Below are 24018 nucleotides of genomic sequence, written 5' to 3'. Positions count from 1 at the left end.
AGTAACAATAAAGTGAAAAGACATTACTCTTTAATTTATTAGGTGTTACTGCACATGCGTGTGTTTTTAAACAACTGTAAAATTGTTTTGTTTTTTTGCTGCCAACATTACCAGTTACAAAACACATGCAAATCTCATAAGACTTCCCACACTCATGCAGGAAATAGATGCTTCAAGAAGGAAGTGGTGATGTAAAAGTAGCAAAGTGCAGTGTATACAGCTGTTGGTTGTTTTCCACTGGGACAGTAACCAAATATTTAAACCTATTAACTGGTAACTAGTCACTAAAAAGTAAAGCACATAAAAAAATATCCTCTTTTGGACAAAAAAAAGTCTTTGTAACATTTGCACATTTATAGTAGGTGACATTGCTGTTATGAAGATCAGGAGAACAAAAAAGCCACTTGGTTGATCTTTTTTGTTTGTTTAGCTATATACTGCCAATTCAAATATTTGCAGTTTAATATTTACCAGTTGGGATGGTGCTGGAAGCTGTGTGATGTAAGTAAGACTGTGTGTGGATGACTCCATGTCACTGTCGGACAGCTCGCTCCCTGAACGTGTTGATGTCATGCTGCTGTTCATCGCCGACGGACCCATAGAGAAAAACATTTCTGCAGAAGAAAAAGGTAAATACAAAAATACCTCAATGTACAAAATTCTCATCATCATAGCACAATCCTGGAGAGGAAACCAGCAGCAAACTTCATCAGGTGTGAAGCAGAATTTATTCTTGGTTTCTGGTTCCATTACATCTGGTACGAAGTGGGTCAATCAACTCACTTGCACGCCATCATCAATGGAGCAAAGATACCACTAGCTACCATGGCAACGAGCCGTAAGAGAGTGACTTTTTTCATCCTGATGGAGCTAGAAGTTCTCCTGCAGGTGTGTGTGGAATATGAGCATATTCTAAAAGGAAAAGGTAACACCATCGCAGCTGCCAAGGAGAAAATACGGGCTTGGAAGATTTTATTTTTATTTATTAGCTTTTTTAACAGGGACAGTGTACATTATTATCAATACAGAAAATGCACCAGATTTAGCCAGAAGGCTATTTTTCATCTGTAGTCCCTGAACAATGTTCAATTGTCACTGAGTGTTCGAGTAAATGCATATGTTAGAATGCAGTAACTCAAACACTCAACAGTTAATCATACTTAAGATTAGGGGTAAGTATTGGCAAGGATGTTGTAATACGATACGTATCATGATACGATATCACAATATCCTGATATATTGCAGTATTCTTACCAGTTAATATCAAAATTAAATGTAGAGAAGAAAAATCAAGTTGCTGTATATGTTCATCCCCAGTGTTGTAAAGAAAATTACAGTTTGCAAAAAAAATGTAAAGCAGCAAAACATTTGTAACTATGTCAGCACACGTCCGCGGTGTGTGATGGTACAAAGGTGTGGTCAAAGAAGAGTGTCAAGGTAAATTTAAGTGGTAGCATTTCCAAAAATATTATTAGACAGAAACACATCTCATGGTGTAGAGCATCTCTAATTATTTGGAATGAACAAACAATCCATGACTGACTGGTGTTCAGGTGGGCGGAGCCAAAACCTGCCAGCAAGCAGGTTCAGTTCATGGAGAATGTTACCGTGGTGACATACTCAGAATAAAACTTACCTCGATTTCTAAACTCTGTATGTTCGGGCTCAAATAAGGGAAACTCAGAGTTTGAACATAACCCGCTTTCTGGAATACCCCTCTGGTAGATCAATGTGTAGTCGTGTACCTCCGTTCTCCACACTGGTGATATATGGCTCCATTTCAGCCTCATCATTCCACTCTCTGTCTCTGGGACTGGAGCCCAACTGCTTACTGAGGTCCTCCTCAATCATGCGCAGGTCATCAGAGTCCAGTGGACGACTAAGGACACCACCACCCTTTGTCTCTAAGTCTGAGATCAGAGGACATAAAAGAGGATTTAGTCTGCCATAAGTCCAGCTGTGTTCATGCTACTCCCATTCATAAAGCTTTTGGAGTTGCGGCCCTGAGTTCACTATCAAGCTACCAAAACTCCAGTGAGCTACTGTACACCGAATATTCAAGGATACTGAAAGCAAAATGTGATTTCATGCATATTTTTTGTCTAATCCCAAAAGCACTGAGCATGAAATCGACTACATCTTAACTATTGATGCACCGAAATTCCGGCCACCAAAAATATTTGGCCGAAAAAACAAAATTGTTCTTTTGGGCCATTTTCAAAACACTTTCCTCACTGAGAAAAAACAACAGAAACAGGATGTTGTGATGACATGCACTTGTCTGGAAATAGGCCATCTTGCCCGTGGACTCACAGAGCTGCTGTATTTGAACATATCTGAGCACTAAAGCTTTTTCTAAGCAGAGTTGACAGAGCATGTATGTGTATTTTATGTTTCTGTGTCACGTTGACACTGGAGTTACATCACGTGTAGCCCTCCGTTAACACGGACCACACTGTACAGAGATGCTCTTTACTACACTGTACAGTATTTGGTCCGTATTATAAAGATCATTACTTGGATGGGACAAAAGCAGCACAAGAAATGATACAGATGGACTTTGGGGCGGATTCACTAAGATCTGAAATAAAGGGTGGTAAACCAGTTGCATCACTAAATTCTTTAATGACGCAGTTTCCTCACCTGCTGCGAGGAATTCACTAAGATTGCAGCAATGAAGTGGTGCAGACTGCTCTATCTAAATGAGTGTTTTGCTCGTTCTATGTGGAGACGTGAGTGCATACAAGCCCACAATGACATTTAAGGAAGTTAAATTGGAATTTAATTCAGGTCCTGTAACTTTGCTCTGATCAGGCCATGAAAAATAGGCAGATTTGGACAGAAACTGTCCTATTGATCTGAATTGATACAGCAAGTCTGTCAATCAGTCAGCACCATTTGAAGATGATTTACTGACCATCATCCAACAAGTCGGAGCTCCTGAGTAGCGCTGTGTCACCACACTCGCATATGTGAACATTGTGCCATCAATGACCACTACGTAAATTACACATTATGGCCTGACATCAACGCGACAAGAGACTTTGATGGTCAAAACATGGAGAGAAAGACACAGGAGCTCACTGGAGCTGTGCGTCCGAAGCAACATCGATCCATGGTCATATCCATGGAGCTTTGCGCAGTGACCCTCTGGCTCTACACCGCAGCGGACACAAACACAATTCCACACGGGCTTCAGGCATCCAGTTGTTCTCTCCCTCACATTTTAATTGCCTTTTAATTGTCTTTTTTCATCACCGCTGTGTTTTGTGTCAACATTTAATGCAGCGATGATCTTTGCACCTGCTTGTCAGTCGTACTATTTTCCAGTGCTAAAACAATCACTGCAAACAGTTCCATATTTCATTAATTGCATTGCGTCCACTACAATAATTTATTTGCATTTCCTCCTCCCATTTTTTTTGCTCTCCTTGGTAGATCCGCCTACTTTACATATTCATTTGAGGGAAACACGCTAAATGGATTGAGCTTTAATACCCCTAAACATTTAGTGAATCCACCTCTTTGTGTTTTTATGAGTGAACATATTAAATGTGACTCTCTTCCAGCAGCTCAGTCAGTTATAGGTCTCTACAACATTATTTAATGTACGACTGGGGACAAGTTAAACACTTTTTTCATAAATGCATTGGGACTTGCATAATAATAATTTTATTTTGGTTTTTCAGCCTTGGTTTTCTCATTTTCGGTCTCGGCCAAGTACTTTCGTTTCGGTGCATCCCTAATCATAACAATCTTTACTGTCATCTTATGTAGTGGTCTGCACTGCAATGAACTCTTTTGAATCCAAGTTTAATCTTTACTTTTTTATGTTGCAATCTGACAACTTGAATATAATCAACAAATATTTAGCAGTGATAATAAGTTACACAGCACCTAATTTTTCCTCTGATTATTACCAATAAAAAGTTGGGATTAAAAGTCAATCAACAGCCTTGTGTGCTAATTCTGTTTGAGATGTTTGCAAGTCAAACAGATAATCATTTATTCAAAATATGCTGTGCTAAGCATTACACTGTATGCTTTACTATACCAGTATCTATGCAGAGGGCTGACAACAGGTCGGTCAGATGGATTATTTGATCAGGAGAAAGCAGCATGTGGACACAGCCCACCTTCCCGTCTAACTCCAACTAGAGTGCAGAAAGAAATAGAAAAAAGTCAGTATTAAAAAAATGATACATTTACTTTATAAGGGTTAAAAGGTCTATGGCAAATGAGAGAGGGTCACTTGCCTTTGGTCCAGGCAACATGTCATTCTGTTTGATCTTGACTGTGGTCTCAATAGAACCAGAGCAGCTTCCAATGAGCAGAGGCTGAGATGGAGGACATGATGGGGCTTTCAGGGGCTTAGCACTGTCCTCCTTGTCTTCATTTTCTTCTTCTTCTACTTCTTCATCTTCATTGACAGGGGCTGAATCTGAACGTTTATCCTCACGAGGACCCTGAAAAACAGAAATGAACAATAAGACATTTCCAGTTATGAAGTATAGAAATTAATTTTTTGCAAGATCAGCCTTACTATTAAAATTCTCTATTATTTGACCACTTTGAACAGGTGACAGATACAGGCACCAGGACATCAAAACAAACAATATATATATATATATAAACACCATTAAGTTTGGACAGGGACCATTCGAAGGGACAAAAATATGAAATATAACTACAGAAGAGTGGGTAACACTTTACTTGAAGTTGTATACATACAGCTGACATTACACTCTTATTCTACAGGTGGGAGACAGACCGGCTGGTGTCCTGGTGCAGCCAGAACAACCTGGAGCTCAATGCTTTAAAGACAGTGGAGATGATAGCAGACTTCAGGAAGAAAACAAACTGTTTCAATCTCTCCCCTCTGGAAGAAGGTTTTGGTCCATCAAGACCAGAACCTCCAGACACAAAAACAGCTTCTTTCCCCCTGCCATCAGCCTCATGAACACAGCCCCAGCCACCCACAAACCCACCTCAATGCAATGAGTGTTTCTCATACGACATACTGCATGACAAGTTGGGTATCCACAGGAAAGATTATTCTGAAAATAATCAAAACCGTGTACACACAGTCCCTAAAAACTCTCGATAAAATAAAAAAACTCATCATCACTGTATAATCGTAAAGAAACAGTATACTAAGCATAAATTTGCGGTCTCTACTCACATATACAAAATTCTTCACGGACTGACCACTGCTCCGCTACAGGAATTTGTCACAAAAAAACAACCACAACAGACCCATAAGAGCAAGCTCCAGAGGTGACTGTTAAATCTCATCCAGAAAAACCACCTTTGGACAGACTATATTTTCATACTTCTCATGGACCCCATCAACACAACAATACAGGAGCTCTAAACTCCTTTTCCAACCAACTCAAATCACGAATGTTGGACAGTCAAAACTGTCCACACACAAAACCTTTCACTATCATGTGCTTTTGCACAGGAGCTGGGAGCTAAAACTGCATTATTTTAGATGTTTAAATGGATGTGTTCTATATAGGGATGCACCGAAACGAAAATTTGTGGCCGAAGCCGAATAAAATATAAACGCTTGGCCGAATACCAAATATTGAATGTGGTTAAGTTTTTTGCTGTTTTTTTTTAATAGTGTATAAATAGCCTAGAATACATTTTAGACATGTTTTTAAAAGAAAGTAAATGTTTTTTGACCAATCTGACATTTTTTAAAAATTCCAGTAGCATTTGCTTTTCAAAAAAAGCACAACAAAGTTTTTCATTTATATTAGCCCTTAAAATAAAACAGGCATTCCAAAAAAAGCTGAAGTGCATTAAAGAGGAGGTATGATGAAAAAAAAACAAATCACGTTATAATGGTTTTGCTACAGTGATATAAATCCCTTTAGCCTCATTCAGAGGGACAAAGTTGCAAAAGTTCTGTTTCCTCCCTCCCTTGTTATTCCACATTTTGTAACTAGTCAGCTTTAAACGGGCGAGTTTGATTTTGCCCACGTAGGCAGGTGACGTCACCTAACATGCCTCCTAGAATGTGAGCTCCTCCCTCTCCAACTATCTAACAGCTAAAACAACACTGCGTAGTAATATAGAATATATATTACACTTTATTGCCATATATGTAAATACAAACTGCACTACTGGACACCCAAACGGCACAACTTTTTCTGCTGCCGATCGTGTTGGGAGTCACTGCTTGGAGCCACGGACCCATTGTTTACACACATCAGCTGTTAGCACTCCGTGCTAATGCTACACTAGCCTATGCAGCGAGACCCGTCACACGCAACTATTTGGCCTTGATTTTAACTCACTAAACCAAAGGCAAAATGTGGCTTTTTTTGCAATATTCAGCTGAATATATTCGTGCATCTCTAGTTTTCTAATGTGTGTGAGTATGCAATGTTTGTGTAGTGTGAGTGAATATATATGTGCTTGTCATTATAAAGTTGGATGCCAACACTTAAAGGGGACATATCATGCTAAATCCACTTTTTTAGCCCTTAAATGCATTTTGTTGTATATTTAGAGTGCTTAGAAGTACAGAAAAAATCAAATTAGTCTCTTCAGGTGCTCCGTAGATATCTTTATATTAGGGCTGGGCGATATATCGAATATACTCGATATATCGCAGCTTGTAGTCTGTGCGGTGTTGAAAATGACCATACCGTTAAACTCGCGGACTTTTTTTAATTTTTTTTTTAAATATCTTAGTGGCATTATGCACAAAAGGTGCACTTAAATTTAGTGTTGTTTTGAAATGTCATCTTAATGACAACATGCACAAAAGGGCACTATTTGTTTTAAAATATTGTAGTGGCATTATGTACAAAAAGTGCACTTTAATTTTGTGTTTTGAAATGCCATGTGAGTTGCATCCTGCACTAATGTCTTGTTTTGAAATGTCTCTGTGACAATTTTGCACAGAACGTGCACTTTCTGTTGACAATTTTATGTTTGAGCAACTCACTGTTTAATAAATACAGTTATGTCAACTTTGACTTAGTTGTGATATCCCCTTTTTTGCATGAAAGTTTAAAATTGGCATATATTAATGCAGTATGATCAAGAATGTTTTAATGTAGACATATAGAATCATCATACTGGTGTGATTTTGTGCATCAAAGTGTTAATTCAAGGGTAATGCAAAATATCGAGATATATATCGTGTATCGTGACATGGCCTAAAAATATCGCGGTATTTATAAAAGGCCATATCGCCCAGCCCTACTTTATATTCTTTTTTGCTCATATTTTTCAATCTGTTTAAATTTTTCTATTCTCTACTACGTTTTTTGAACAATAACGTCACAGTATTTGCAGCGGAACTGCCAAATTAGGACATCAACTCCAGGTCCAACACTTCGAGCAATCCGCCATTTTTATTTCTCGCTTTTATTTTGTAGTCCAAGCTCAAGGATGCTGAAGTTACGAGAGGATAAGTCAAAATGTTTGGTTGTTGGATGTAGTAACCCACACGCTTCATTACACCGTCTCCCAGCATCAGAACCTTTTCAAAGTGCCTGGTTGAGTTTTATTTTTCATGGAAATGTACCCACATCTGTGGGTAAGATCATTTTTGTGTGCGCGAAGCACTTCAAGGATGACTGCTTCTGCAACTTCCGACAGTATAAAGAAGGATTTGCCGAAAGACTTTGTCTGATTGAGGGTTCAATTCCTTCTATCTTTGGAGATGACAAACAGAGCACTTCGGTAAGCTGTAAATAACGCTAAAAAGTGTGATAAGACGTCCCTGTCATTGTTTTGTTAGCATTAGCAGTTGCACCATCTTCAGACTTCATATGTTAGCACTGTGTGCTCGTTTTAGATCCTTGATGATATGGCCTACGTGATTTAATTTAAGTCTAAAGTTTTCATTAGTCATTTCATTTTGCTGTTTTTGTCTTTGAAAAGACTGTATTAAAATGCATTTCGTGACGTTAGCTTGGCGCTAGCGTTAGCTCGGTGCTTGTGTTAGCTCACTTGTTAGGGTTCTGCAGGTTCATCATCCTCTTTTTCATCTCGCTCCGCCGGATCAGACTCTGGCTCAAACATGTAAGGCTGGATGGACAAGTCTTCTGTTGTTGACATTTTGTAAATAACCTCTGAATAAAAAGTTTATGCGCCGCTACATAGCCATATCTCTTCTATCAAACTACAAAAATGGCCGAGGAGAGTGGAGTTGAACCGAGTGTCACCTGAAGAGGGGGCGGGGTATGGAGTGTCTCATTTGCATTTAAAGAGACCGCACCAAAACGAGTTGCTCTCAGACTCACATCAGAAAAGGGGTAGAAAAGGGGTGGAGCTATAATAAAGAGGAATTCAGACCCAAGCATTGCAGTTCCGCTTTATATAGACCACAACTGTATGATTTATATGTAAAAAGGAAGGATTTAAAACCATGATATGTCCCCTTTAAGAGAGTGAGCTCAGATGTTAGTGATGTACTGAATTACATGTAGCGTGTGGATAATGTGGCTGGCTTTTGGTCCAGCGGGGGACTGAGGATGAAAGTTAGCTTTGGCTACAGTCCTGCATATTCACAGGTACATGTTTTTGGAGTATTTTTTTGTTTTTAATATGCATCGTCCCTTGAATAAAAAAACAAATAGAAATTTTCTGTAATTACCCTGAATAAGGTGTCATGAAGGCTGTCATTAATAAATTGAGAAATTTTTAGGTTAGATGGAGGGATCTAGTAGGGTTAGGGTTATGGGTTAGTGTTAAGTAGGGTTAGGTCAGGGGTCTGCAACCTTTATTCTCAAAGGAGCCAGTTTGCCTCATTTCACCTGGATTAAAGTCCCTCCGGAGCCGAAAAAACTACATTCTCAATAAAGACAATACAGTGTATTAAATTATATACAGTTAAAATTATATGGAATAATCTTTGATTTAATTTGAATCATATTGATCATGTAAAACAGTTTAAAATAAAGTAAATTAACATCAAGAAAAAACAACAAAACAGTTTCTTGCATCTTCAAATTCTTATGCGTCTCAGTTTACATGAACACAATGTTATATAAAGAATGTTTTTATTTAGTTAATGTATTTGAAAGGCTACAAAAAGTAACTTGAATTTGATAACATTTGATCACGTGATCAACACATGCTAATTGCTCATTTCTTGCCACACATAAAGCATGCATATTTAACCGGCACATTGGTGGTTAAATTTATCTGTTCCCACACAATTAAAATATCTATTTTCTTCCAGAATAGTGTTTTTATTGGTTTAATTATCTTACCAAAGATTTAAAACTTAAGGTTAGCCACAGGTGCAGGAGGTGAAGCAGGAAGGTGCTGAGTCATTGCACAACATGATTTATTTTTAGGTTAACAAATATGTTACATCATGATTTTATTTGTCATTAATCATTAATAGCCTATGTAAAAAAACAAAAAAAAAAAACAATTATTTATTTCACTATTTTTTAAAGCTATAGGGAGCCATTGCATACGAGTCAAAAAGCTCCAGAGCCGCAGGTTGCAGACCCTTGGGTTAGGGTAACAAACTAATGACTTAATGACAGCCTTCATGACACCTTATACATGCTAATAACAGGTGTCATGACATAATAATGACAGCGTAAAATCAGCCTTACGAATAAAACTTCAAGTAAAGTGTTAACGAAGAGTGTTTATCATCCCTCAATCTAATTCAGACATCAGAAGAGGAATCTGTGAAATTCAAACTAATTTCACACAATAATTGATTGGCATAAGGTAAGGAAAAGAGCAAAGCACCAAGGCTTACTATTGTGCCATCTCTTTTTATTTTAACAATTAATATTGAGTAATTAACTCAAGTAAAAGAAAAGAGAGATAAAGCTTATGCTTGGATATCAAAAGGTAAAAAAAAGTTAATATTAATAATTATAATATCTGAAGAGACTAAATAGAACAAAAATCCATTATAATAAGGACAGAACACATCACTTGATGGCTGACAAGTAATATTGTGACATAATCTTTCAGTAAATAATAACAGATAATACATCATGGAAGGGAAAGACAAACTGCACACCAGAAAAACAGACAAAGTCCAAGTGATGCTTCTCACCTGCACTACATCTGTGCTGTCATAAAACAGCTGGACAGCATTCAGCTGGAGGATCTTGTGCAGGAAGGCGGGTGGTTGGTGGATGTCAACAGGCACGGCAGTTTGACTGCTGGGGTCTCGCACTGCCTCATCAAAATACTCCACCCTGGTTCAGCAACAGAGGACAACGATTTATTACATCACAAAAACAAACGAGTAAATTAAGAGATTTATACCATTTCAATAGGATTTCAACTGTCTGTTTTTTTAAATTTTACATCAGTTTCATGTCTGCTTTTTTAATTTATTCTCAGACACAAAGTCTAAAAAAAAAAATTATAATAATAATAATATTTAAGTTACCCACTATGAAACAATTATTAATCACTGACTGAAATAATCTCACTAGTTTAAGCAGACAGTGAATACTACCACGCATGTACTTATACAGTAGTTTTTTTTTTTTTTTTACTTAATAGTGAAATGCAACGTACCGTTTGATGTGCACTTCTAAGGCGACGCCTGTTTCCAGGCCTGGGGGCTGGTGCTCAATACGGACGATAGTGTCAATAAAAGTGACTTTAATGCGACGAAGGACTGAAAATATAAAATGGGGATAAAAAAAATAGGTTTATTAACTCTGACTGATGGCTTAGAACAGACTTAAGAATACATAAACAATCTTGTAATTTTACCGTACATTTCAACCAAATTGTCACTGCACTGAATTTTTTTCAAAATAATAATCATCATTATAATGAAATGTATTGTGGGAGGATCCTTATGTACAAGCTTTTCGGACTGGATACATTGTAACCCTCATGTTATGAATGGGAATAGACATCAAAATACCTTCAACTTTCAAGCTTCAAAGGAATAGTAGAAGTACTAAATACATTTACTCACGAGTCACAAGGGTTGCAAAGGGGTGGAAATGTGAATTATTCATTGGAATTAACCAAAAAATTATGAGTAATTTAAAGTAAATGTATAATATTTTAACATAATTATTAGCCTCCATGCAATATAATACAATTAAAAAACATAACATTTCAACTAGGGTTTCTAAATTAACATGGAAAGTTTCCAGCTCAAAATTAACAAGAAAAATAAGGGAATTTACTAAATTGAAGGTTGGACCCTAACTGGAATGTTAAATCATTCAGTGCCATTGACATAATATTACGTCATTTCAAATCCATATGCTCAGTGCCACTGACGTAATATTACATAATTTACGTTTTTTCACGGCGATTACAAGAAAACACCCTGGCGGAGGTCCCTCATCAAGATCTAAGCTGTAATGTGATGTAGTAACCAACTGTGCCCTGAAGGTGGCAACAGCGCACCTTTAGATGAGAGATTAGCCACTGATGCTTCCATAGCTAAGGAGGAAGAAGCAGGAACGAAGGAGATTATGGCGCTACGGAGTGATATTGTGACGTATTCAGCAGCTCACAGCACCACATACTAACTCACATGTGTGGACCTGAGTGGATTATTGATAATGTTGCAATCGTGAGATAAAACCATCAACTAACAGTGCCAAACGGGTCATCTCTGCATGTCGGGAGGAAGAGGAAGTTACGTCTGTGTGATTGACGGGGGAGAGACTTGGAGGAATGCCAAAATACAGTAAGAAATCCATTCAACTCTTGACCAGATAGCAAAATAATAATAATTTTGCCATCAAAAGCCCGGTCTCAGTGTTGTTCTTGTAGTTTTATAGAAGTGACACAATGTCGAGGTGTCACTAAAGCAAAAAAAAATTGCTTCAAAGTCACTAATAGGTTTTTTCAGAAAAGGCCGTTTTTCTCAACAAATTTTTCTGATGAAAGTAGAGACTTTAATCTTTCAGAATCTGGTGTCAGATTTCAGATTGTCATTGTACAAAATATTCTATGAGTCTTTAAAAATCAGTCAAAATGCTCAAAAACGGCTGGCACTGAGGAGGTAGAAATTCTGAAAATGGCCGGCACTGAATGAGTTAAATGTAGTTGTGAAAATAGATTTTAGCATCAGCCAAAATATCAGCATTCATTATTCAAATGTAACCCTAAATTGTAGATAATTTCAATAAATAATTTGATGAAAAGTTGAAATTTTTTCATATTTACAAAATTCCCAAGCTTAAGTCCCATGGAAATTGTTTGGCCCTTTGCAACCCTGGACCTGACTGTACTGAAAATGGTGTCACATGACTGGCAAATCTTTTACCCGTTTCAATGGTCTGTGCAAACATCTCAAGCCCCTCCAATGGGGCCGGTGGCTCCTCGGACGCCTCTGGGGGGTCCCTGAGACACTCCTGAGCAAGCTGCATACTGGAAGTCATACTGGAAGACCAGCCTTGGGAATCCCAACCCCCACCTGCAGGAAAACCACATATGCTTTAGAGATCCAAGTCTTGGAATCTTAACTACGTAATGACAGATTCAAAATTCGACAAATGACTGTTTATCTAACATAAAAGGGGCATTATTTGAATCCTGGTTTACTGAAAGAGAACTCGGTATCGAATTCATGTGTTAAATCTTTATATATTAATTTGGAAAAAAATATTCCAAACTTGAAAATTTACTTTGAGAACATTATAAGTCTTGATATACATTAGTGTCATGTCATATCATTTGCACTGAGCTAGAGGTTGGTAACATGTGGCTCTTGAGCCCAATGTGGCGGTGGATATCATCCTTGATGGAACAGGAAATCCCTCCCTCACTTTGCACACCACCACGTTTTTACCCAATCACCACAACTTAAATTGTGCACTTTTAACCAATCTCTGTGTCGCATTTACCCCTAAAGCACGTCACCGCATGGATGAGTCAGTGGCGCATCAAAATAAATAATTAAAATGTCTCTTACTGCTCCTGTCCTTGGGTCGACATGTTATCTGAAGTCCAGAAACTTCTAATGTGCAGTGATCAGTCAGGAGGGCCTGCCATGGGATGGTCACATTAATGCTGGAAACAAAGCCATCCACGATCTCCAGAGGCGCTCCGAGAGACTCCAGAAACTCATTGACAGCCTGCAGGAGAGAGGGAGCAGTCAGTCAGAGACGGAGGACAGAAGAAAACTCAAAATAACACCGAAAACAAATTACATTTAGGACTAGGGGGATTTAAGTTGTTAACACTTTCAAAGTGATGAAATCCCCTAAAGGTAAATAATCTGAGTCAAAGCTTCTTTTAACACTAATTCAATCCTGGCGTTACTATTAGGGCTGGGAGATATATCAATATTTAAGATATATTGATTGTTCTATTTGAGTGGTATAGAAAATTACAATATCTCCTATATTGATATGTATTTTCTATAGCTTATTTTGTATCAAAATACTCTTTTTAGGAGTCGCAGCTTTTGCTACTTCTCATAAACGTGTGAAAAGCACAGTTAGTTGGATTCCTTCCCCAAAACAAGCCACACTACAGAGGTCACTCACATGTGCTGTCCCTTAGAGGAGAAAAAGACAAAAGCCACACATAGAGTGCAACTGTTTTGTTAATAAATGTGTCTGTTTGGCATTTTGCATCAGCAAATTGAACCCAGAATTGTCTTTCTAGTAAGACTTTATTTAAATTTCAATTATTGATACTAGTACAGTGCCCGTCGGAAGTATGCATTCATGTGGGAGCATAAGGGGTATATTTGCGGGTGCAAAATGTGGGTGCAATTTTTCCTGGTTTAATTCTATGGGACATGAACATGATAAATGTGTTTGTTGTTTCTTTTTTTTTTAACTCATTTATTTTTTTTGTTTGGTGTATTTTTCTGTAATGTACGTTTTTTGGAGTCATTATGTGTATTTTTGTATCTTTCTGTTGTGTTTTTGTGCATTTTTGGTATATTTATTGTTGTTGCCATTGTAGTGTGATTCAGGAGTCATTTTGTGTATTTTCTGTGTAAATATTTAGTTTTGTGTATTTTTTGTATAAATATTTAATTTTGTGTATTTTGAGCCATTTTCATATTTGTATTATATTTTTCTGTAATGTATGTTTTTTGAAGTCATCATTATGTGTATTTTTTTTATCTTTCAGTTGTCTTTTTGTGCTTTTGTGTTTTTTGTTGTCATTGTAGTGTGATGATTCTGCAGTCATTTTGTGTATTTTAGTTTTTTTTGTGTAGTTTTGTGCATTTCTGTTTTCATTTTAGTGTATTCTTTGTATAAGTATTTAGTTAAGTGTATTTTGAGTCATTTCCATGTTTTTGTTGTCGTTTGGTATATATTTCTGTACTATATGTTTTTTGGAATCCTTTTGTGTGTTTTTTGAGCCTTTTTGTATATTTTTGTGCATTTCTGTTGTCGTTTTGTGTTCTTTCTTTTTTGTTTTACGTCATTTGTGCATTTTTTGTATAATTATTGTTTTTTGTTGCCTTAAGTAGTGTGATTCTGGAGTCATTTTGTATCTTTTTTAGTGTAGTTTTTTGCATTTCTGTTGTCTTTTGTGTATTTTTTGTATAAATATTTAGTTTTGTGTATTGAGTCATTTTCGTATTTTTGTTGTCGTTTAGTGTGTGTGTGGGGGGGCGGGGGGGTGAATCCATTCTAAATTTATATATATATATATATAAAATGCCATTTTGTGAAAAAAATTTGAAATGCGAGTTTTGGTCCCTATCACCCAGCGCTAGTTTATTATTAAAAGTCTCAGTCTCAAGTTCCCCCACCCAGACAATCTTGGGTCTTGTTTGTGTTTTTTGGGCTGTATTCATTCCTAATAGTCTATCCTGGTAAACAGTAGAATTAACCGAGGTGAACCATGAAATGAAATGCACATACACCACGCCTAAATTGTGTCTCAACACGACTGTATATTACCATCACCCAACATCTCTGTAAATCAATAATACCTGACACAGCCAAGCCAACAGTGACACCTCCTGGCAGGGTTGGGGTTAATTACATTTTTCAGCTACAATTGCGTTTTCAATTACCCATGTTAAATTACAACTCAATTTACGATTACAGTGACCAGCATTTTTTCCAATTACAATTAAATCACAATTATTTTTTGTCCTCAAAATATCAATTACAAATACATTCTCAATTACAATTCATCACAATTACTGAAATAAATAACAATAAAAGTTATGCTTCCTCCTGGGTTAGCTTTCTGTTAGCATCTCTTATAATAACAGGTCCTAAATCAGCTGTAAAATACACAAAAAACAAGTATCTATCATCTAATTTCTTTTCTATTTGAATTTTATTTTGCAATCTTCACAAACAAACAAAAAGTATAGAACAAACCACACTCAATTGTGTAATTCTTCAGCCGAAAGGGTGTAGGTATCTAATAGTTAACTTGTTAGGCTTCAGAATTAATGAAAACATAGGTTTTAATATTTTTGGTGTGGCCATCTGAGCTTTTTTTGTGGCAGTATACCCCTAGATATAGATATATATATATTTTTTTTTATTTTATTTTATTTTTAAGGTAAAATGTGGGAAAGCTTGATATGAAACATATTTTAATAATCGTTGACTACATATGTGTAGAACTGTACATAGAACTGTAATATGGTTGCCCATTTTAGCATTAAATTATAATGAACAATTCTTATAGAATTTTCATGGCAATTACAATTAAAAAGTAAAATATCTGAACTCAATTACAACTCAATTATGATTATGACAGCAACAGATTTTTTAATTTACAAATACAATTATAATTATGCAATAATTGTAATCAATTATCAATTACAATGATAATTGAACCCAACCCTGACTATTAGACACACTCCAGCTCAGTGAAGAGAGAAGCAGTCAAATCTAATCTATTAAGGTAACCACCCAAACTTTTTAGCCTATTACCTTATCAATAATAAGGCTCAATATGGATTCTAGCTGGTGTTGAACTAGAAGCTTTAAGGTTTATAATGGCCTGTGTGTCGTACAGTATTTGGTTTCCCTGAGGTAGTTCATTTCCTTCTGTGGTGAAAACATGTAGGATGAGTTGATTGGACTGTCTAGTTCAAACATTAAATGTGTGTGAGTGTTTCTAATCGTCTGTCTCTGTGTGACAGCCCTACAATAGAACTCTACTGATTCCAGGGTGGAAGTCAATTTGTGCCATTAAAAAGCTGGAATAAGCTCAAGCACACGTGAATACATAATGGATTTTATTTTTCACTACTGGAACCTTTGGTCCATTACATGATGGTGATAGATTCCCTCGGGATTAACAAGAAGACCAAGTGTTGGAGTGATTTTGGTTTTCTGCTGTTCTAAGTTAACCCCGCTGTTGTAAACGTGTTAAAGAAAAGGTCTGTAGAAAATGGGATGACTACACCATAACAATTTAACTCTCTGGAGGTCAATGATAAACCGCCCTACTGTATGTATCAAGCAAATCCTACCCAAACCATTTAATGTAAGCCAAAATTATAAGATTTGAGAGATTTAATAGACAAAAAAAAGATCAGTTTTAATTCAAACCTGAGTCGATTGAGTTGCATCTCACGTTATAAAACCGACTTTAAAAACTGCTTGTTAAGAGATAAAAAATAAAATTATTATTGAAATAGTTTCAATATGATTATTATTATTATTATTATTATTATCAAACATTGTAAGCAAAATAACATTTTTTATGTATAAACTAAGATCCAGCTTGATATTTGATGGTGTTTAGGTTGAAAGTAAATCTCTGGTTTGAGAGACAGGTTCTGGCCTATAAATCATGACACATATTATGTAAACAGACATCACCTTTGACTACTTACATTTTAGCCAGGACAGTATTATTAGGTTGGTGTCTGCTGGAAGCTAACACTGGTTTTGTTTAGTTCAAATAGGAGTCAAACTGATAAGGCTCACCAATGCAAACAATTGAGGACTTTGTAAATGGTCAGATATCATCCTTTGTAACAAGTGTGTGCAAAATAATTTACTTGAAAAATAAATAAATAAATAAAATTTTAACACATTTATTTGGAAGAACTTTTTTTTTTTTTTTTTTAACAATTATTCAAGTTTCATTGAATTTCTCACAAATTCAATGAAAATTGAATCCCTAATGGTTCCTGGTTTAGGGTTAGGGCTAAAATAAAAGGGTTAGCGGGGTAGCTAGAAAAAAAATATGAGCTAAAATGAAACTGACTGTACTTTAAGTCACGTGGTGCACCTATCACGTCACCTAAACTGGCCAATAGACTGACAGTCTATTCGTAAGTTTCCGTATGAATAGCCACAGCCAATCTTTTTACTCTCAAATTGTTGAAAGACCCCCCCCCCCCCAAAAAAAAAAAAACCTGTTGAATCTTCAAATAATTTGACAAGATTTTCCCCAAAGTGTTGCTTGGATGTTGTCGGTGCCTTATAGACTAACTACTTTTATATCATGTATACAAGGAAATGCAAAGTAGCACTTATGTTGAAATTGTTCGATTCGGCCCACTTGAGGTCAAACAGATCTGTATTTGGCCCCTGACCTAAAAAGAGTCAAATGAGTCAAATAATTCACTCTAATTCATTAGATATCCAATGAATCTATGAAAAGAATGCTCCCAGTAACGGCTTTATAATGACACACTACCACCAGATACAAACGGGGCTGTGATGGTGATTCCAGCAAAGATCATTCCTCGAAGAAACGTGAGCTAGGGTCGATGCATGACGCTGAAAATTGTTGTTGAACTCCTGAGTTGTTGCGAAACCATCGAGGCTAGACAACAACACCGCATGGCTGCTGTTGGAGAGCAAAGCGAACATCCCCCCCCACCATCAGTCCCCCACTACTCACCCACACATCCAGGTTGATGTTCTCAATGAGCCCACTGCCATTGTACAGGTCCAAACTCAGCTGCTCCAGGCTCAGACGCTCCTGCAGAAAGTGGCCGAGGTAGTGCTGTAGGAGATAGCGACAGGCCCGCTTCTTGATTGAGCCCGACCAGGGGAAAAGCCAGCGAGACATAGGGCTAGAGAAAGCGGGGGGAGGGAGCAGAGAGGACGGCTAGTGCGACAACAGTCCTCTGGACACCGCATAACAGACGACAGCCGAGGAACAGAGCCAGGAACGAGCCGCAGGCAGCGGGAAGCTAAACGTCTCTGAGCTCCAGCACTCGACTGGACAATAAAGCTACTGTGTCAGGACCGAGACAGATAACGCACTGTTGGACCAGACGCTACTTCAACCGAAAATGACTGCCTTGGTTCATGTTTTCGGTCCGTTTCAGTCGAAAGAGAGAGTGTCGGTGTGGCTCCGTCGGATGTTTCCTCTTGTTCCTTGGTTGTTTATTGTTATCGTACGTCTTCTGTTCTGATGGTATGGTAAACGTAACGACGTAATACGTAACTATTACGGAAGTGTATACCCGGAAAGAGACCCGCGGCCAATCCTCGCGCCATCTTGAAAAGGTCGGAAGAGTTAATTGGTTTTTTTTTTTGTGTGCGATACCAGGGTTTGATTATAATTTTTTGATAAATTTGGTTCAGTTTTGAAGGACAAGGATTTAAAATTTCTATGTAATAATTTGATGAGATTTAGCAAACATTTTATACATGTAGATTTTTCAAAATATCCCCAGATTTTAAAACTTTTTAAATTGATCAAAAATGTATTGAAGTCATTGAAAAAATTACAAAACAGAAGCCCTATAACAGATGTCTGCAACTGGTGGCCCGCAGGCCAAAAGTGGCCCACCGCCAATAATCCCTGGCCCGCCAGATGACATTGATTAAAAAAAAAAATTAATAATTAATTAATTGATTAATAAAGACCTATATTTCCTATTAAAAAAACAATTCCATTTCAGAACATTTGTTTAAACGTTGTGACTGACAAAATATGATAAAATGATATAAAGCAACATCTGCTTAACTTCAGACGCACACTGGTGTGAGGTAGGAGCTTAATTAGCACATCTCTGAGAAAAAAGAAAACTCACTCTGTGTGCCACTGCACCAGACACAGTGCAAAATCCCTTTTATTGAATTAAATCAAATAACAAACGCTGCTCAATCATCAAATAAATAAAATAAAAATTCAGCCGCAAGTTCTGATTGTCTGACGCACACCAGCTTGAGAAAATTTGGACTCATGCTGTCACGGTTTGCTGTTGTTGTGGACCCAAATGCAAGGAGAGACGGAGGCAGGATAGACGCATAACGTTCTTGGAACCAGTCCATGTTTATTCTCAAAATCAAAACTTAAATCCAAAAACAGGAGGGGAGCAGGAACAGGGAGCAAGACCAGACACACTGCACACAAGGGGAGACCACAAACCTGACAACATAATACACACAATGATCCCGCCGCCATACTGTGTCCAGACACTCAGCTAAATAGTGGAGGAGGCCTGATTGGGAATGGGCCACACCTGGGTGAAAACACGAGGGAGCTAATCATTCACCAGCCAAGCACACAGACATCACTGAGGGGTGGAGCCACAAACAGGAATCCCTGAAACACAGACGAGAGTTAACACAAACCAAATAAACAAAGACACAACATAACCCCCCCCTTAAGGAGCGGGTTCCAAACGCTCCAAAAACAAAACCTAACCACCCAAACACCAAACCAGGGTGGGTGGACGGGGGCCAGGAGGAGGGTCGAAACCAAGCTCAGGCAGCCTCCCATGAGGCGGAGCCGGCGAAGCAGGGGACCAGGAGTCCGGCGGCCTCCCCTGAGGCGGAGCCGGCGAAGCCGGGGACCAGGAGTCCGGCGGCCTCCCCTGAGGCGGAGCCGGCGAAGCCGGGTACCAGGAGTCCGGCGGCCTCCCCTGAGGCGGAGCCGGCGAAGCCGGGTACCAGGAGTCCGGCGGCCTCCCCTGAGGCGGAGCCGGCGAAGCCGGGGACCAGGAGTCCGGCGGCCTCCCCTGAGGCGGAGCCGGCGAAGCCGGGTACCAGGAGTCCGGCGGCCTCCCCTGAGGCGGAGCCGGCGAAGCAGGGTACCAGGAATCCGGCGGCCTCCCCTGAGGCGGAGCCGGCGAGGCAGGCGGGAAGACCTCCGGCGAAGAGCGCTCAGACGGGACAGGCGGGAAGACCTCCGGCGGGCCGGGCGAAGACGGGACAGGCGGGAAGACCTCCGGCGGGCCGGGCGAAGACGGGACAGGCGGGAAGACCTCCGGCGGGCCGGGCGAAGACGGGACAGGAAAGCTGGGAGTTGGCGGCCTGGTGCGGGGAGCCGGCACTGGCGGCGACGTTGGCGGCCTGGTGCGGGGAGCCGGCACTGGCGGCGACGTTGGCGGCCTGGTGCGGGGAGCCGGCACTGGCGGCGACGTTGGCGGCCTGGTGCGGGGAGCCGGCACTGGCGGCGACGTTGGCGGCCTGGTGCGGGGAGCCGGGACTGGCGGCAGGGCAGGCGGCGGCCGGGTGCGGGGAGCCGGCACTGGCGGCAGGGCAGGCGGCGGCCGGGTGCGGGGAGCCGGCACTGGCGGCAGGGCAGGCGGCGGCCGGGTGCGGGGAGCCGGCACTGGCGGCAGGGCAGGCGGCGGCCGGGTGCGGGGAGCCGGCACTGGCGGCAGGGCAGGCGGCAGGGCAGGCGGCGGCCGGGTGCGTGGAGCCGGGACTGGAACGCTAGCCTGACAGCTAGGGGACACAGGAACGCTAGCCTGGGAGCTAGGAGACACAGGAACGCTAGCCTGGGAGCTAGGAGACACAGGAACGCTAGCCTGGGAGCTAGGAGACACAGGAACGCTAGCCTGGGAGCTAGGAGACACAGGAACGCTAGCCTGGGAGCTAGGAGACACAGGAACGCTAGCCTGGGAGCTAGGAGACACAGGAACGCTAGCCTGGGAGCTAGGAGACACAGGAACGCTAGCCTGGGAGCTAGGAGAAACAGGAACGCTAGCCTGAGAGCAAGGTGAAACAGGGACGCTAGCCTGAGAGCTAGGAGAAACAGGGACGCTAGCCTGGGAGCTAGGAGACTGGCGGGGCTGACCCTTCCTTCTAGACCGACCTTTACCTCGTTGTAGGCTCCGGGGTCCTCCCAAAGCCAGTCGAGTTCCCCAGTAGGGATCCCTAACAGGCTCGTCCTCCCATCCATACAACAGATCTTCCCTTGCCTCCAGCAGGTAGCTCTGCCAGTAGGCAGTCCTTTCGGCCATGTCCATCTCAGCCAAATCTGTCTCTGCTGGGTCCACTTGTGCCTGGTTCGTTCTGTCACGGTTTGCTGTTGTTGTGGACCCAAATGCAAGGAGAGACGGAGGCAGGATAGACGCATAACGTTCTTGGAACCAGTCCATGTTTATTCTCAAAATCAAAACTTAAATCCAAAAACAGGAGGGGAGCAGGAACAGGGAGCAAGACCAGACACACTGCACACAAGGGGAGACCACAAACCTGACAACATAATACACACAATGATCCCGCCGCCATACTGTGTCCAGACACTCAGCTAAATAGTGGAGGAGGCCTGATTGGGAATGGGCCACACCTGGGTGAAAACACGAGGGAGCTAATCATTCACCAGCCAAGCACACAGACATCACTGAGGGGTGGAGCCACAAACAGGAATCCCTGAAACACAGACGAGAGTTAACACAAACCAAATAAACAAAGACACAACACATGCGCTGTTCTCCTAAAATTACAGAGCAAAAACGGGAAAAGGAAATCACTATTTCAGGGCTGCCAAGTTTCAGAAAATGACAAGAGTGAGACTTCAGGCAAGGCAAGGCAAATTTATTTGTATAGCGCATTTCATACTCAAGGCAACTCAATGTGCTTTACATGATAAAACATTAAATTGTTTAAAATCAATAAGAACATTTAAAATCATCAGTAAAATCAATTAAAATCATCAGTAAAATCATCATTACATCAACAACATGACCAAAAATCTCTCTCTCAATCATATGCAGTAGAGAAAAAAAGTGCCTTTAACTTTGATTTAAAAATGTTCACATTGGATGCTGACTTCAGCTCTGCTGGCAGTTTGTTCCACTTCTTTGCAGCATAACAACTAAAAGCAGCATCACCATGTTTACTGTGAGCTCTGGTCTCCACTATCTGACCTGTGTCCATAGATCTGAGAGACCTGCTGGGTTCATACCTGACTAACATGTCACTGATGTATTCTGGACCAAACCCATTCACAGATTTATACACCAGCAGCAGAACTTTAAAGTCTATTCTGAGGCTGACTGGGAGCCAGTGTAAAGACTTTAAAACTGGAGTAATGTGTTCTGACCTCTTTGTTCTGGTTAAGACCCGAGCTGCAGCGTTCTGAACCAGCTGTAGCTGTTTGATGCTCTTTTGGGGGATTCCTGTCAGAAGACCATTACAATAGTCCAGTCTGCTGGAGATAAAAGCATGGACCAGTTTCTCCTGATCTTTCTGAGCCATTAAACCTTTCACTCTGGAGATGTTCTTTAGGTGGTAGAAGCTGTTTTTGTGATTGATTTGATCTGACTGCTGAATGTAAGATCTGAGTCAATCAAAACACCAAGGTTTTTGACTTGGTCTTTAGCTTTTAAAGATCGAGACTCAAGATAATTGCTGACAGCAGTCCTCTTTTCCTTGTTACCAAAGACAATCACCTCCATCTTGTCATGGTTTAGTTGAAGGAAGTTTCCACTCATCCAGCAGTTTACTTTTTCTAAACAGTCACACTTTAGTGACCTGATGCGTTTCGGTGAAAAAAAAAATGTTTTTTAACGTTGATTTATACCTTAAGACTGATGTCCTCACTTCCATGCCAGCGGCTCTCCCTGCTCTGTGGCCTCCTAATGCTAGTTTTAATCAACCAGAAATTAGAAATGAAAACTAACAAGAATTTTGACAAAATACATTTGTCAATATTTATTATTATTTCAATAGTGAAACATTTTAGTCATAAAAGAATACTTGATGAGCCAACCCACCACTATCTATCTTTAATCTGTAGCTTGTTTTTGTGCAATGCTATACTCTAATAATATTAATAATTTGTATTTTGAACGTGTTACTAAGATATTTAAATGGGCATTTATTTACTTGTTTTTGTTCTTTTATATGTGTGTGAAACCCTTTTATCAAAATTTTAAAAAATGTCAAAAAAAGTAATTTTGCTCATGTTTTCTCCTCATGTAAAGCATTTTTGTGGATATGGTGAAGACCACTATGCAAATATTAGAAATTATTCTGATAATAATAATATAACAATGATGTAAATATCAATTACTTGGTATAAAAAACAGCATATAAGGGGGCGCCAAAAGAAAATCTCGCATAGGGCGCCAAAGAGGCTAGGGCCGGCACTGTGTGTAAGTTTCACTGGTTAGCTGTCTGAGCCCTTCCTGTCTCTTTTGGCCTATATTTCTCCACACTTTTAAACCAATTGCAGAGCTACTGATATGTGTGTGCATACGCAGTGTTCAAACAAGAGTGTGGAGAAAATGTAAGAAGCCATATGATAGGCTGAAAGCAAACACACCTGATTGACTGATGAATCTGTCAATCAGTTTTATCAGCCAATGGTGACGTTCGTTGACCCGCGACGTCAGGTCAGTCTCAAAATTCACCACACACATTTCTCTCACAAATACACAGAGGTTTCACAGCACAGAAGCAGTTTGTAAATGCACATTCAGCAATTTGCATTATCTGTGGATTTATATTACATGGGTGCCTCAAAATAATATTTGTGAAGTAGAGCGTGTGCGTTTCAGAATTTATATTACAAGTTTGCATAAAATATATATTTGTGAAACAGATCGTGTGCATTTGCGAATCTGAAATACAACTGTGAAACAAAGCATGTGCATTCATGAAAAACCCTGCAAGAGTTCATTCATTATAATACTGTTCTGAGTCCATAGAACTCTGGAGGCTGGAGCCTTTTCGCATCTCATTCTTGCTCCGTGCAATGTACGACACCCTTCCATCACCAACAAACCTCCACAGATGGGGAATGAGGGAGGACCTGTTGTGCTGCCGATGTTCTCTTTGTTGTTGTTGCTGCTGCTGTTGTTACAGCTAACGTTGCCCTTGTTGTTGTTGCTGCTGATCTTGCTGTTGACGTTGCTCTTGTTGTTGCTGCTGCTGCTGTTGCCGT

At 39.8% G+C, this 24018-nt stretch overlaps 1 protein-coding gene across 1 annotated transcript in view; it reads right to left on the bottom strand.

Moving 5' to 3' along the window:
* atg2a (autophagy related 2A) overlaps positions 1-18336 on the bottom strand; it is a 51468-nt gene extending 33132 nt beyond the window's left edge. Inside the window, exons 1-9 of the mRNA XM_028459248.1 lie at positions 17785-18336; positions 12902-13064; positions 12254-12403; positions 10531-10633; positions 10058-10202; positions 4257-4466; positions 4055-4154; positions 1746-1910; positions 472-614 (exon numbers count right to left, since the gene is read on the bottom strand). Of these exons, the coding sequence (XP_028315049.1) occupies positions 472-614; positions 1746-1910; positions 4055-4154; positions 4257-4466; positions 10058-10202; positions 10531-10633; positions 12254-12403; positions 12902-13064; positions 17785-17955 (1350 nt within the window). The 5' untranslated portion in view covers positions 17956-18336. The remainder of the gene's footprint in view (positions 1-471; positions 615-1745; positions 1911-4054; positions 4155-4256; positions 4467-10057; positions 10203-10530; positions 10634-12253; positions 12404-12901; positions 13065-17784) is intronic.
* Positions 18337-24018: the final 5682 nt, after the last annotated feature.

This window comes from Gouania willdenowi, chromosome 10 (genome assembly GCF_900634775.1).
Source record: "Gouania willdenowi chromosome 10, fGouWil2.1, whole genome shotgun sequence".
Lineage (NCBI taxonomy): Eukaryota > Metazoa > Chordata > Actinopteri > Blenniiformes > Gobiesocidae > Gouania > Gouania willdenowi.
The sequence above is the reverse complement of the archived record's forward strand: the minus strand, read 5'-3'. Positions and strand labels throughout refer to the sequence as shown.